This window comes from Antedon mediterranea, chromosome 2 (genome assembly GCF_964355755.1).
Source record: "Antedon mediterranea chromosome 2, ecAntMedi1.1, whole genome shotgun sequence".
NCBI classification, from domain to species: Eukaryota; Metazoa; Echinodermata; class Crinoidea; order Comatulida; family Antedonidae; genus Antedon; species Antedon mediterranea.
Genome location: NC_092671.1, coordinates 27,339,790 through 27,353,867, shown reverse-complemented (window position 1 = coordinate 27,353,867; position 14,078 = coordinate 27,339,790). Strand labels below are relative to the sequence as shown.

At 34.0% G+C, this 14,078-nt stretch overlaps 1 protein-coding gene across 3 annotated transcripts in view; it reads right to left on the bottom strand.

Moving 5' to 3' along the window:
* The window catches only part of LOC140040824 (ubiquitin carboxyl-terminal hydrolase 37-like), a 58,563-nt gene that overhangs the window by 22,473 nt on the left and 22,012 nt on the right, over positions 1-14,078 (bottom strand). For all 3 annotated transcript variants that reach the window (XM_072087048.1, XM_072087050.1, XM_072087049.1), the window contains exons 9-12: positions 8,025-8,153; positions 3,066-3,192; positions 1,877-2,148; positions 1,126-1,254 (exon numbers count right to left, since the gene is read on the bottom strand). In XM_072087048.1, the coding sequence (XP_071943149.1) occupies positions 1,126-1,254; positions 1,877-2,148; positions 3,066-3,192; positions 8,025-8,153 (657 nt within the window). The remainder of the gene's footprint in view (positions 1-1,125; positions 1,255-1,876; positions 2,149-3,065; positions 3,193-8,024; positions 8,154-14,078) is intronic.

Sequence of the window (14,078 nt, the reverse complement as noted above, 5' to 3'; positions counted from 1 at the left end):
AGGCTTAGTTAGCCAGGCCTAACCTAAATATGGGAAAAATGAAAATAAAATAGTTACGATAAACTTGTGCATTCTTTGAAACATTTACAAACACCGATTATTGTTTATATTGTTTGTTCAGGTATAATTAACCATTAAAATAAATTGCAACTGACCGAAAATGCTAGCTAGGCCCTACTCAACCTGCGCTGCCTCGCTCAAAACAATGATGAAATTCCTCCTCACAGCGATCAACAGGCGTGGCGCCGTGGGGGGATTGATCACTAAAATAATGTTCGAATTGGAATAAAAAAGCTTTTGACATTTCATAGGTAATTTTTTATGAAATGTATAGTGAACTTGCTTGACGAATCCGTTTTCCATTAAATCATATAAGTTGTAATGTGTCCATAAAGTAATTATTCTATGTGCGTAAGCCTAGCTTGTGGTGTGTAGCAAACAACAAAAATACCATCGCCATTCTCTCCACCACCATAGAGATTCATCCGGCCGGCATCGCGTCTGTTTGTTATTTTGTAGAAACAACAATAATTTGGTAAAGTACATTAATTATGGGGGTGTTCATTATCTAAGAGCTTATTAAATATGTGCGTAACCCACTATTTTGGGCTTTACAGTATCTTCTCATTTAAAGATATATTGTCTCCTTGAAAAAAAAAGTGTTTTGTTCAACAACAAAAAGTACACCAGACTGGGTTTTCGTTTAAAATTAACTGTTTATTTTTTCTATTTAGAAATGAAATCATTATTTTTTTTCCACAGAAGTGAATAACTTTATTAAAACTGCAAAATAGCCTACATTCATAGTCTGATTTTATTATCCTTCATTTTTCATGTTTTTGAGGTTCAATTATTTAAGGATGTGTGGCGCAGTATGTTGGATTATTGATTGTGGGTTTTGTTGCATTGTTTGTATCTTTTAGCAAGGCACTTTACTTACATTTTGTCTTTCTCCATCCAGGTGGTAAGGTCAAGACATAACTTTGTGCCGATTACTCGCTGCATTATGGGAGTATGTTTCTGTATGTGTTTGATCCAAAAATGACCGGCGCATTAATATGTACTGCGCTTAGAGATTTCGCAACATTAGGCGCTATGGCAACATCAGAAAACAATTTTACATACCTTGGAAGTTTGGAAAGAGAATGCGTAACGGTAGCCTCTTTGCAGCCACATTCACAAGCATATTCTAATGACTCTGGTTGGAAAAACTGGTCTAAAGCAGTTTGTATTGAGATTCTTAAATTGGAATTTCTGAAATTGATGAATGGAATATAGCTAATAAAAAATAATTTAAAACAATTTCTAACATGAAAAAATCATGGACATATTATAATAGTGGGAATTGTCCCAAATGATGGTGATAACCTTCCACTTTGTTTACAGAGTAAAATACCTGACATGTTGACCACTAGGGACCTCCCTCTTTCTGCTGGCACGGAAACAGTCTTTTGAAATAGTTTTTTGAAAACCAGCTTTTTCTGTGGCACTAGAAATGGCCCTACTAATAAAAATTGGGTTTTAAAAAACCAATTTTTTTAGGTCTCAATTCTAAAGAATGGTTTCTGTGGAGTAATTTTTAGCTGCAACACAATTGTGGTCTCAATTTGACATTATTTCAGAATTGACTGGTACAAACGTTATCTCTATAGATAATAATGTCATTACACAACCAACTACAGACAACTGATAACGAAAAATGGTTTTATTTTGAGCAAAAAACATGCTGCAATGTGGTCTTTAGTATAACTAAAACCAGTTTAATTTTTTTATTTTTCAGCAAAAACCGACGAAAAATTCTCAATATATTGTACCCTGAAATGAGGCTATCAATTTAATTTGGGTCATATTGGCCGCCCGTATAACATTAACTTACTTTCTTGGTCTTGGTACGTCTAGGGAAATATCATTGTATGTTTCAGTCTTGGTAATGACATCCTTACATTTGTTGCACTGTATTGAGTGGAGGACTGTAAACTGAAAATTTTGTGATATTGCACAAGGGTAGGGCGTGTTCTGTTCATCAAGCTCATCTTGTCCCAGAAGTCTTGTGTTCTCAACGTCTTTTAAGGATGCAGAATTTTGGTTCAATTTTAACACATCCTCTTTCAGCTGATCTAGACATTGTTCGAGAAATTCATGTGCATCCTATACAAAATCCAAATTGAACTACAATAATTACAATTTTTTTTTACCCGCTGAATATAATTCGATCCAACTTGGCCCTAAACCGTCTCGGCCAAAGTCAAGTTGGCCCCACGCCAAGTTGGCCCAAAGTCAACTCGGCCCCACGCCAAGTCGGCCCAAAGTCAACTTGGCCCCAAGTCAACTCGGCCTCACATCATCACGGCCTCAAACAAACTCGGCCTCACGTCCAATGGCTAAATACTATTCAGTCAACTCGGCCACATTAAAGTATTGAACGCATCAGGCCTATAATAAATGGCAGGATTAGTTAAGGTTAGGCCTACACATAGGCCTAGCTATAGACAAATAAAACGGAAAATTCAATATAAATTATAACATACTCTGTCGTTTTTCTTTTAATTGATAAGTAGTATTTATCTATATTAATAGTTGTTAGTTAGGCCTAGGCTATATATTTTGATACATTACAAGGATGAATGAATCAAAATATTCTTAGATATACTAGTTAGATATTATTACTGTAGACAACAGTAAAATAAAAATGTTTATAAAAAATAATCTATTTAAAATTCTTTTATCAATTCGCTTCGGTTTTTGCGTTCCATACTTTATTGGGGCCGATTACTTTTTGGCCGAGTTGGATCGAATTCTATTCAGCGGGTTATATTGTAATTTTGCCCTAAGTAGCTATTAAAATCATCTTGATTAAAATGGAGTGGAAATGTGAGTTTGTTTGTAGGTGTGCTACAAATTGCACTCTTCAAAACATTCTGTTTGTATCTTGGTGTGTAGAAGTTGACTGAATTTAAGTGCGTTAATTAGGTGTGTGATGGTGTTTCAGATGACAATGTCTGTAGCCTACTCTGCAAGTTAGGAGGGCTAGCATGTTGTGGTGGTTGGCCAATGTTTTGACTTACATGCTGCAGGTTTCCTGAGAACCGAGTAGCAGTACTTGAAATAGCACCTTTAAGAGCTAATAATTTCTGCTGAATTTCTTCATTTCCTCTATTTTTACCTTTGGCATTTAACAATTGACAAACTGCCCTAAAATGTAGAAAATAATTTATAAATAATACTGTTATATAATAAATAACTCAGGTAAAGTTAAAGATGTATTGTCCCTTTAACTAATTCCCCAAAAATTTTTTTTAAAAAGATTTCGAAAAAAAGTAGGTCATTTTGAAGTATCATAATAGTTATAAACTTTCACAAAAAATTAGTCGAAAAAAAAATTGTTTAACTGAAATACAGAGGTTTTTTTGTTCAAAAAATAACTTTGACTTCCAGTCAAAGTTTTTGATCAAAACATCTCATAATGCAACGTACTTGTTTGGCTAATCTGTATGCATAATCATAAAACTTCCTCACGATCTGTGTGAAAACACCTTCTCAACCGTGACGAGTTGTAAACAATCCTAATTAGCATCATGCATAATGCGTACTCGTGGTTTGAAATCTTTGTTTACTTTTGCTCGCGACAATTTCCAGATGAAATGTAATCAAACTAATTTACCTGTTAATTACGTTAAATTGTTGTTTTTGGCTCAAATTTTTGAATTTTTTTTTTTAATAACTTTAATATTACTTTGATATGGCCAATTTAAATTTAGAATATTTCATTCATTTTTTGTGTTTCAAGGGACAATACATCTTTAAAATATATATATCATAACATACAATACAGCAAGAGATGAAATATGCTATGCAGGGGCAGCTTAAGCAAAATACATTGCTGTAAACTCAGTGAATCAGCTACTCCTTATATCTATTATAAATTATGGTTAATTCTGACATAGGCGAGCACAATGGAAAAACTTCGTATAAATCTCTGCCTTGGATACCTTATCTATCTTAGATGTACCGCGAAACGTAGATTTGATAACATTAGTTTTCAGTACTACGCTATTGTTCCATATTTCTACCTTAGGAAGATATTATAAATTGGTTTTTATTTTTTAAACAACATTTTTGATTTCATCAGTATCTATATATAAATTTACATAAGAGCAAAATTCGGTAAATCGCGCGTTATTTCTAGAATTTTTACTCTATAGTATATAAAGTTGGTTCGTACTTTCGATACTGATTTTAACCATCTGATGTAACCCTGTTTACTAATTAAATTGAGTTCGATAATTAGTTATTGACAATTAAAACAAATTTAGGTTCAACGATTTGCCCCAAATAGGGGTGTTTTCTGATCGTGGTATACAGTCTAATGCATGTCCATCTTGAAAAAAACCCGCATAAAATAATACGAGGATGATTCGCATTTTCCTATCTCCTCCTACGATAATTGTTTTTAATGGCTGAAAACTGGTTGAACAGCTCGAGTACAGTATCATAATGTTGAAGACAGGCCGATTTTATTTAAAAAATACTATTTTGATAGATTTAATATACGTTTATACAAATGTATTGATTTGCAATGAATGGAACATTCCAAAATATTTGGTTTAACCATGCTTGCATACCTCCATGGTTTAACACAAGTAGGTAAATTTATGGGCCCTTAGAGAATAAACATAAATAGTATTGCAGGGCATCATTTATAAGGAGCGCCTGCGCGACCGCGCTCCTCCGCGCTCCTCAACAGGCTTCGAGGAGAGCAATTTATCGCGCTCCTTAATTTTCAAAATAGAGCCTAGCTTTTGACAGTGTTGATTTTTCTGTCAAGAGGCCTAAAAACACGTGGATTTTTAAAAGTTAAAAATGTGAAAAACGCTTACAATGACAGGCCTAGACAATCGATAATCATAAATTATAAAAGCTCGAGAAGGCGGCGGAGTGATACTCGACGACGACGAAGCAAAGTAAACAACAACAGAGTCTAGCTAGCTAGCTATCTAGTCTACTAATAAAACACAAGGCCGACCGGACGTACAACTTTTGTATACACGTGACGTGTGTAATCTCCCGATATGATGGAAAAGCTACAAGCAGTCCCTCGTTTTTTTAAGGATCGCAAGCGCGATCAACAACCTTCAAGGAGAGCAATTAATCACGCTCCATCTCACAGTGCGAGGTTAGGTACCAAACAAGTGGATTCCCCTGCCTGCATTCAAGGACGAGTTTACTTCATCGCCTCATAGTGCATCCAGTACGGTGTCATAGAAATACCTCCTTTACAGCAACCAATAATTGTTCCTTTTATGCTTACTGCATGTTTTTATGGAACGAGTTTATAAAATATATTTAATTTTAAAAGGAAACATTAATAGGAGGCCTAAATATAATGTTTATTATTTAAAAACTTAGTTGCTTTAATTATGTCATTAGTCATTGATGGATTATTTCTTCAAAAGTTCCAACCAATTTTGGTCACTCAAATCCTCCTCAAAACACGTGCTGATGTGTGACGTCATCATCTTCTAGAAGGAAGGTAGCTCTCCCCAAATTGTGCGTGCATGTGTGACACATGTAAACACGATTAAATATCTTTCTTAATTATTTTAAAATGATACTTTGTAACTTATTATCAATATTTTAATGGCTATTGCATGTTAGAATTGTATAATTTATGAAATACAGGTTGTAGGCCAACAAGCTAGGCTAGAAAAGCTAGGCCTAGGCTAAAGACATGTTGGTCAGGATTCTCCAGGCAGGCTCCTGAAACCCAATCTAGACCATACAAAAAATTGGATTGATTTTTTTCAATGACGATCCCCACGGAAAATATTGTGTGTGAATGTGGGTGTGGGAGGGGAGTGGAGTGGGGGAGGGAGGAATTTTGGGGAGAGTAATTTAATTATCAAAAGTAATAAATGATATAATTAATTGGGAGGGGTGGGGATAAATTCCCTTGGGCAAAAAAAAAATGTACACAAAATTAATAAGGGCCAGCCATTTTTAATAAGGGCGACCATCCTTCAACTTCAACTGGCCCTGCTGGCCACTATGGTTTAAAGGTTAATTTTCAGCCCTGTATTTATTAATAAAAGATTTATAGATTATAATATAATAGATTATAGCGGCAGTGTGCGCTAATAATTTTTTTTTGGTAGCAAAACCAATAGAATTTTACTTTTGTGGTCAAATTCAAACATTGTAATTTTTTTACATATTTACATAAACATTTGAGGAGAGCGATTTAAAATTTTTGCAAGGAGAGCGAATTGCTCTCCTCGGTGATTTGAGGAGAGCGATTTGTTGCTCTCCTGGGTTTTGCATACGTGATGCCCTGGTATTGCAATGCTATACAATACTGTAAATAGGTATTAACCACTTTTGATCGCCATTTGAATCGCAAATTTCTTATTGTGTGTGTTGGTACTGTTAGATATAATATAAACAAATATACAAATAAACTTTATTACTGTGAGTGTGGGTATCCCCTAATTTTAGATTATAAACACATAATAATATAATACTTTATTACGGACAGTTGCTTCTCAACGTTTGTATTAATTAATAATTACAAAAAAATATAAACGTCGTAGTGGTGTTTTGTTACATGTACTTTACTATTTAAATTGACTATGACAGTGACAATTTTAACAGTTATTAATTCTTTAAATGTTTTACTCTATTTAGTGGTATATTATTTATAGGCTTATTATAAAAAAATATTTCGTTACTTAGTGGATAATAAAGAAATATAAAGAATAATTTAATAAAAAGAATATATTAAAACATTGTTCATCTTTGTATCTATCCTCATCCCCAACCCTCAACCCTAATGTTAGATACAAAACACAAATTGGGTTTGTTTAAATGAGTCCAAATCAAACATTTGGACTCATTTTGTGACAAGTTTACCTTTTGGAAGTAATTCCCAGGGTGCTAATTTTGGTTGATTTGGTTGACTACATAAATCATTGTGTCTATTTATTTGTTTCTGTAAACGACAATGTTTTATAGTCATGCAGTACGTACATTTGAAATCGCCAGTTTTTTTACGCTGAAATTACTATGTATTTGAGAACCATCTGTGGGCACGACCTAGATGGTACGCGAGCGAAGCGACCGTACCATCTAGTATTTTCAATTCAATTTCAATTGTACGCGGGTCGAAGTAATTTCCGGGTTCACGATAAGTTCACATGTTCACCTTGCAACTTCCTGGTTTCAACTAAGTATGGCCGTTAGTGGCTATAGCCATTTTAGTTTTTTGTTTATTTTTGGATCGGACCGGGCGTGTGAAGGAAAATAAGAATTATACTGCAAATTAATAAAGATCCAATTTAATATACACCATAAAGCATCGGAATATATTGTGGGGAAAAGTATTAGGATTACATAGGGAGATCTGATGATAAGACATTTTGTTTAAAATCGAGTGAAAGCGGAGCGAGCTCACCCTCTAGTAAAATAAAAAATCTAAGTAAAGTATAATATGAAGTACAATTGGCTGGAAAACAGTATTAGTAAATTCATGCAAGCATCCACATGTGGTTTAATTGGCGAGTCTTCTATCAGTTTTTAATTCAGTTTACAAATAATTATTGTTTTTATATTTGTCACATGATATTCAATAACTAGTCTTAAAATTGAACTGTTACATCATCACATGATCACTGTGACGCAAGAATCCAATTAAATGGAGCAGAGTAGTTATTAAATATCATGTGACCCACAATCCTCCAATTAAATGAAGAATCTATTCCGGTGTGTTCCTACTTGAAACTAGAAAGCCACTTTTTTGGAAGCAGTAGCCGTATTAACCATTCACACTTTAGGCTAAGGGAAAAACTTACCTTTAAAATTAAAAAAATCCCCTATCTAAGTGAATATTTAAATATTTATTGAGTTATTAAAGTGAAATACTTAATATTTAAGGGAAATATCTCAATTAAATGTGATTGGTGAATACGGCCACAGAAATCTGGTAGTGTGAGTGTAAATTAAGATTACTTGGCGATGCACTTTTTACTTACTTGTATAAACTTCCCCTAGGCACTTCTCGGTAAATGTCTGTGTTGAGTACATCATTTACGAATGTGTGCAGACTAAATAAAGATTGAAGTATTGCATTCATGTAACATGTGTTGCCTAGATTGGCAAATCTGTAAAAGTAAAAAAATACTTTAAATTACAAATGGTTTATTCAACCCCTACAACAAAAAAGACCAAATAGTTAAATATTTATTTATATCGTTTATATAAAAAATAGATATCAAAATAATTATGATACTTTCTCCGGGTTGACAGTTTTCATTTGGTTGGTTGGTTGGTTGGTTGGTTGGTTGGTTGGTGAAACGTTGGCTACTAAAGCTAAATTTCCATAATTTTGTATAATTTGTTATTGTTTATTCCCTGCAAAATCCCTATTACTATTAATAGAAACTGTAATCCAATAGAATAAGAAGTCTTGGCTCGCACTGGCCGATCGCCAAGTCGCCATGGGCGAAAACGTTTCCAGATTAGCGAAAAATAAAACAGCTACTTTTGCCATTTTGGCGATGACATATGGTAAAATAGATAATCAAATAATCATTTTGGCGAAAGCATAAAGTCCAACTAATGGTTTATTTGTCTCTAAGCATTTATTTTGTTCGTTATCACGTTGTTTACTTCAAGCTCCATTTTTTGTCAATTTGTTTCATTGTACCAGGCGTCTCTTTGTTATTTAAATATGATCGAGATAGCAGAGGTAGACTGCACAGAGAGACAGACGTTACATGACACATGGATGATGAAGTCTACCCAAACTATCACGTGTTGTGCGCTGCACAAACGACTACGATAGTCGACGGTCGGCTAATTACCGGGATTGTCTATTTTTCGATAGGAGTGTACTTTTCCGATTAAAAAGAAACATCATAGTATCTTCGATGAATGACGTCTTAATCTTATCGAAATCAAAAATGTATGCGTTATGCATTTTAGACTCTTTCAATTTAATGTAGTTTCATATTTTACCCTTAATAAACTTCCCTCGTGCGTCAGTAGAGTAAACAAAACAACATGCGGGAAATGGAAGAGTCTAACGGGGATTTAGCTAAACACACACATGCATTTTTACAGCTGAGTGGGGCTGGCCGCCGGCTTCTGTGTTGTTGTGTAAATAAATAATCGTGATGGTATAAATTTCTCGTCCTGACCGAAACGCTTCGGCGCAGCCTTGAGGGATGGAAAGACATGTACTCTGTGCTTTGGCCTATATTATCTTACGTTCAACAACGATACGAGTGTTCGTTTGCACCTCTTGAGCATACCCAATTTAAAAACATTAACCCGCTGCGCGGCGGTGACGCTGAGTGACCGTGAAGTCTAGGACACGATTTTCGTCTGGTATGCGATGAAAGCCGTCACACAAACATGACCAGCTATGCGTAAAAAAACAAAAGTAATATAGTGTTCAGGGGATTTTAGAAAACTGTAAAATGTTTCTTATTAAATTGATAACTGTATGAATGCTGTATGATTAAAAACAATTTGAACAATTGTTTTGATCATATAAAAAAAAAAAAAATTATTTTTTTTAATCATACAGCGATTTAGTCATGGTTCTCTATCTCAATGCCTTACAAAAACGTTCAGGGAACAGTGTATAGCCCTGTTGACATAGAAAAATTGACTAAAATGTTGTTACCATTATATTTCAACAATTTTAAATGTTGGCTAAAAACCGATTCATTTGGCTAAATAAAAAAATTTGACTTTAGCCATTTTGGCTATAGATAAACTGATTTGACTAAAAAAAATATTTTACTTTTGGCAAATGGCTAAACAAAATGAAATGTTAGTGGTACCCCAGGAAGTATAAGAATGATCTAGAAGGTTATGAACATATTGTATATAAGGGGAAGTATGACAATTGTAAGGAAAGAGGAGGATTTTTGATTGAAGCATTTATTTTGAAGAAGGTTGGATATTAGAGGTTAGATTAGAGGTTGGATATTCGATTGTAAAAGTTATTGTGAAGCTGTTGTTTAAACTGCTTACTGGATTGTTGAAAGTTGAAGTTGATTAAAATTAAAGCTTTGTTTTGAGTTATTTTACAACTTTGTGGATTTTTTGTGTATACTTTTATGTCACAAGGGAGTTCCTAAAGTATTTTCAACCGCTTGGAAACATACGTAAAGGGAGTTCGTGACAAGGCACTACATGCATTTTACCATCTATATATAAATTTACGTAAGGGCAAAATTCGGTAAATCGCGCCTTACTTCTAGAATTTTCACTCGATGGTATGTAAAGTTGGTTCGTACTTTCGGTACTGATTTTAACCGCCTGATGTAACCCTGTTTACTAATTAAATTGAGTTAAATAATTAGTTATTGACGATTAAAACGAATTTAGGTTCAACGATTTGCCCCAAATAGGGGTGTTTTCCGATCGTGGTATACACTGTCTAATGGATGTCCATCTTGAAAAATACCCGCCAAAAAAATGCGAGGAGGCTTCGCATTTTTCTATCTCCTCCTACGATATTTTTTTTAATAGCTGAAAACCGGTTGAACAGCTAGAGTACACCATCATAATGTTGAAGACAGGCCGATTTTCTTTAAAAAATACTATTTTGATAGATTTAATATACGATTATACAAATGTATTGATTTGCGATGAATGGAACATCCCAATCTCTCAGTCTGCCAGAGTTTGGTTTAACACAAGTACTGTAGGTAAATTTATGAGCCCTTTGAGAATAAACTTGCAATACTTTGACAATACTGTAAATACCTATTAACTATTTTTCATTTGAATCGAACATTTCTTACTGTGAATGTTCGTACTGTTAGATGTAATATAAAAATATATACAAATAAACTTTATTACTGAGACTGTGGGTAGGCTCTACTGTTAGATATACAAATAAACTTTATACTGACAGTTCCTTCTCAACGTTTGTATCTATATATAAATTTACGTAAGGGCAAAATTCGGTAAATCGCGCGTTATTTCTAGAATGTTTACTCGATGGTATATAAAGTTGATTCGTACTTTCGGTACTGATTTTAACCGCCAGATGTAACCCTGTTTACTAATTAAATTGAGTTCGATAATTAGTTATTGACGATTAAAACGAATTTAGGTTCAACGATTTGCCCCAAATAGGGGTGTTTTTCGATCGCGGGATACACTGTCTAATGGATGTCCATCTTGAAAAATACCCGCAGACGATAATACGAGGATGCTTCGCATTTTCCTATCTCCTCCTACGATAATTGTTTTTAATGGCTGAAAACCGGTTGAACAGCTCGAGTACAGCATCATAATGTTGAAGACAGGCCGATTTAAAAAAAAAAAATACTAATTTGATAGATTTAATATACGTTTATACAAATGTATTGATTTGCGATGAATGGAACATTCCAATCTCTGTTCCACAAGTGTCTATTCCCTCAGGCGTCGTAAAGGCAAGTACTGTATACTCATAACAGAAATTCGATCCATTTTTTTTTCAACCAACCCAACCATTTCAATCTGTGTTGCAGAGGTTGGATATACATTTTTTTAAACAGATAATGAGCTAGCGCTTTCACTCGCCGTATATTATGTACACATCTTTATAATTGCAGTTAAACCACCCACATCACCACCCTTCCCTCACTGGCATGAGTAGCGTTGTAAAACCAGTAGAGGATGGGCCTTTACGGTACATCACATGCCCTAACTAAACGCAGAACAACTTTGGAGGGTAGGGTAGGAACCAACTTAAGTATGAATTGGCTATAAGAAACAATTGAAAACCATTATGCCTACTAATTAAGTTGAGTTAGATAATTTAATATTTATTGACCATTAAATCAAATTTATGATTTTGCCCCGAATAGAGGTGGTTTTCACAAATTGTTTTAAATTATATAAACATATACACGTCGTAGTGATGTATCGTTACATGTACTATACTATTTCAATCGACGGTGATAGTTTCAACAAGTATTAAATCGCAATGTTTTACTGTGTATAGTGGTATATTATTTGTAAAACATGAAAACAATTAATATTTCGTTACTAAATGGATAAAGAATATATTTAAAAATTGTTCTTCTTTGCACCCATCCTCTTCCCCATCCCTCAACCCTAATGTTACATACAAAACACAAATTAAGTTTGTTTAAATTTTACTTAAACAATGTGTCTCATTTTGTGACAAGTTTCTCTTTCGGATGTATATTCCCAGGGTGCTAATTTTAGTTGAGTACATAAATCAAAGTGTCTATTTATTCGTTCCTGTAAACGACATGTATTATTGTCCTGCGGTACGTACATTTGAAATCGCCAGTTCTTTAACGCTGAAATTATTATGTATTCGAGAACCATCTGTGGGCACGACCATCTAGTTAATTAATAATTACCAAAAATATAAACGTCGTAGTGGTGTATCGTGACATGTACTTTAATATTTCAATCGATTATGACAGTGACAGTTTTAACAAAGTATTAAATCGCAAATGTTTTAGGCCTACTGTATTTAGAGGTATATTATTTATAGGCCTATAAAACATGAACAAAATATTTCGTTACTCAGTGGATAAAGAATATATTTAAAAATTGTTCCTCTTTGTACCTATCCGCTTTCCCATCCCTCAACCTCAATGTTACATAGCGAGGAGGCTTCGCATTTTCCTATCTCCTCCTACGCTAATTGTTTTTAATAGCTGAAAACCGGTTGAACAGCTAGAGTACACCATCATAATGTTGAAGACAGGCCGATTTTCTTTGAAAAAATACTATTTTGATAGATTGCTAGAGTACACCATCATAATGTTGAAGACAGGCCGATTTTCTTTAAAAAATACTATTTTGATAGATTTAATATACGATTATACAAATGTATTGATTTGCGATGAATGGAACATCCCAATCTCTCAGTCTGCCAGAGTTTGGTTTAACACAAGTACTGTAGGTAAATTTATGAGCCCTTGGTTTAACACATACGGTAGGTAAATATATGGGCCCTTTGAGAATAAACTTGCAATAGGTTCGGAAAATGTTAAAAACCAATTTCTATTATTTGAATCGGTAAACAGTTTCCATTTATTATACATTGATAATGAAACATGAAATATTCCTATTTATGTCCCTCGAGGTTCATTACAATTTATATTTAGTAGTCCCACGGACTTCATCTTAGCCACTCCCCCGAGTGCTAAGGCCAAATTTATGATACCCTACTTTCTATGTAAGTTTAGTTACAGTTAGTTCTTGACGATAATACAACGAATTTAGGTTACACCCTTCGGCCGCGAAAACGTTTCTGTACAAATATGATACCGATTGGCTTTATTTGATTCAACAGCGACCATAATCTCGCCAATTACAGGATAGATAAACTATTTTATTATTGATGTGCTTATAAATTAAGACTCATGTAAACAGCTTGATTACATCATTTTACAGACAAACGAAACTTTTTTAAACCTACTGTTTCAATAACTGAGTATAATACTGTATACGTTTTCATAAGTAAGTGCATATACATTTTCGTGTTTTCATTGACGAGATTGTAATAGTAACTTCAGTAACTATTACAGTACTAATTTATTATACGACACAAGACAATTGTATCTGACAGGTACGTACATTATTCTAAAAAATAAGTCTAGATAGATCCCTTAGGCGTCATAAATCACAGGCCAACAAATCAGTACTCATGACAGAAATTCGACCCAGTTTGGTTCACACAAATGTTTACAGGAATTTCAACACGACAACCGATGATTTGCCCTAAATATTTAGGTAGACTACAGTTTAATTTTTCACTGAATAGGAGCTTGCATTTCCGATTTCCATTTCGCAGAATGTCTAGGTCTATTTATTTAGTTTGGTTCTTATAATATATAAATACAATCAACTTTATTACTGCGGTTCCATCACCACCACCACGTGTCGCCCAATTCCCGTACATACATTTCCATTTCTCCCTAATTTCTTTAATCCACATAAATTAATTGTCCTTTATGGAATCCAGTATTGGTTTTGTTGTCTCTATTTCTGAATACCCCAATTAGGGGGACACTCCGTTTTTGTTTAGTGTCCCA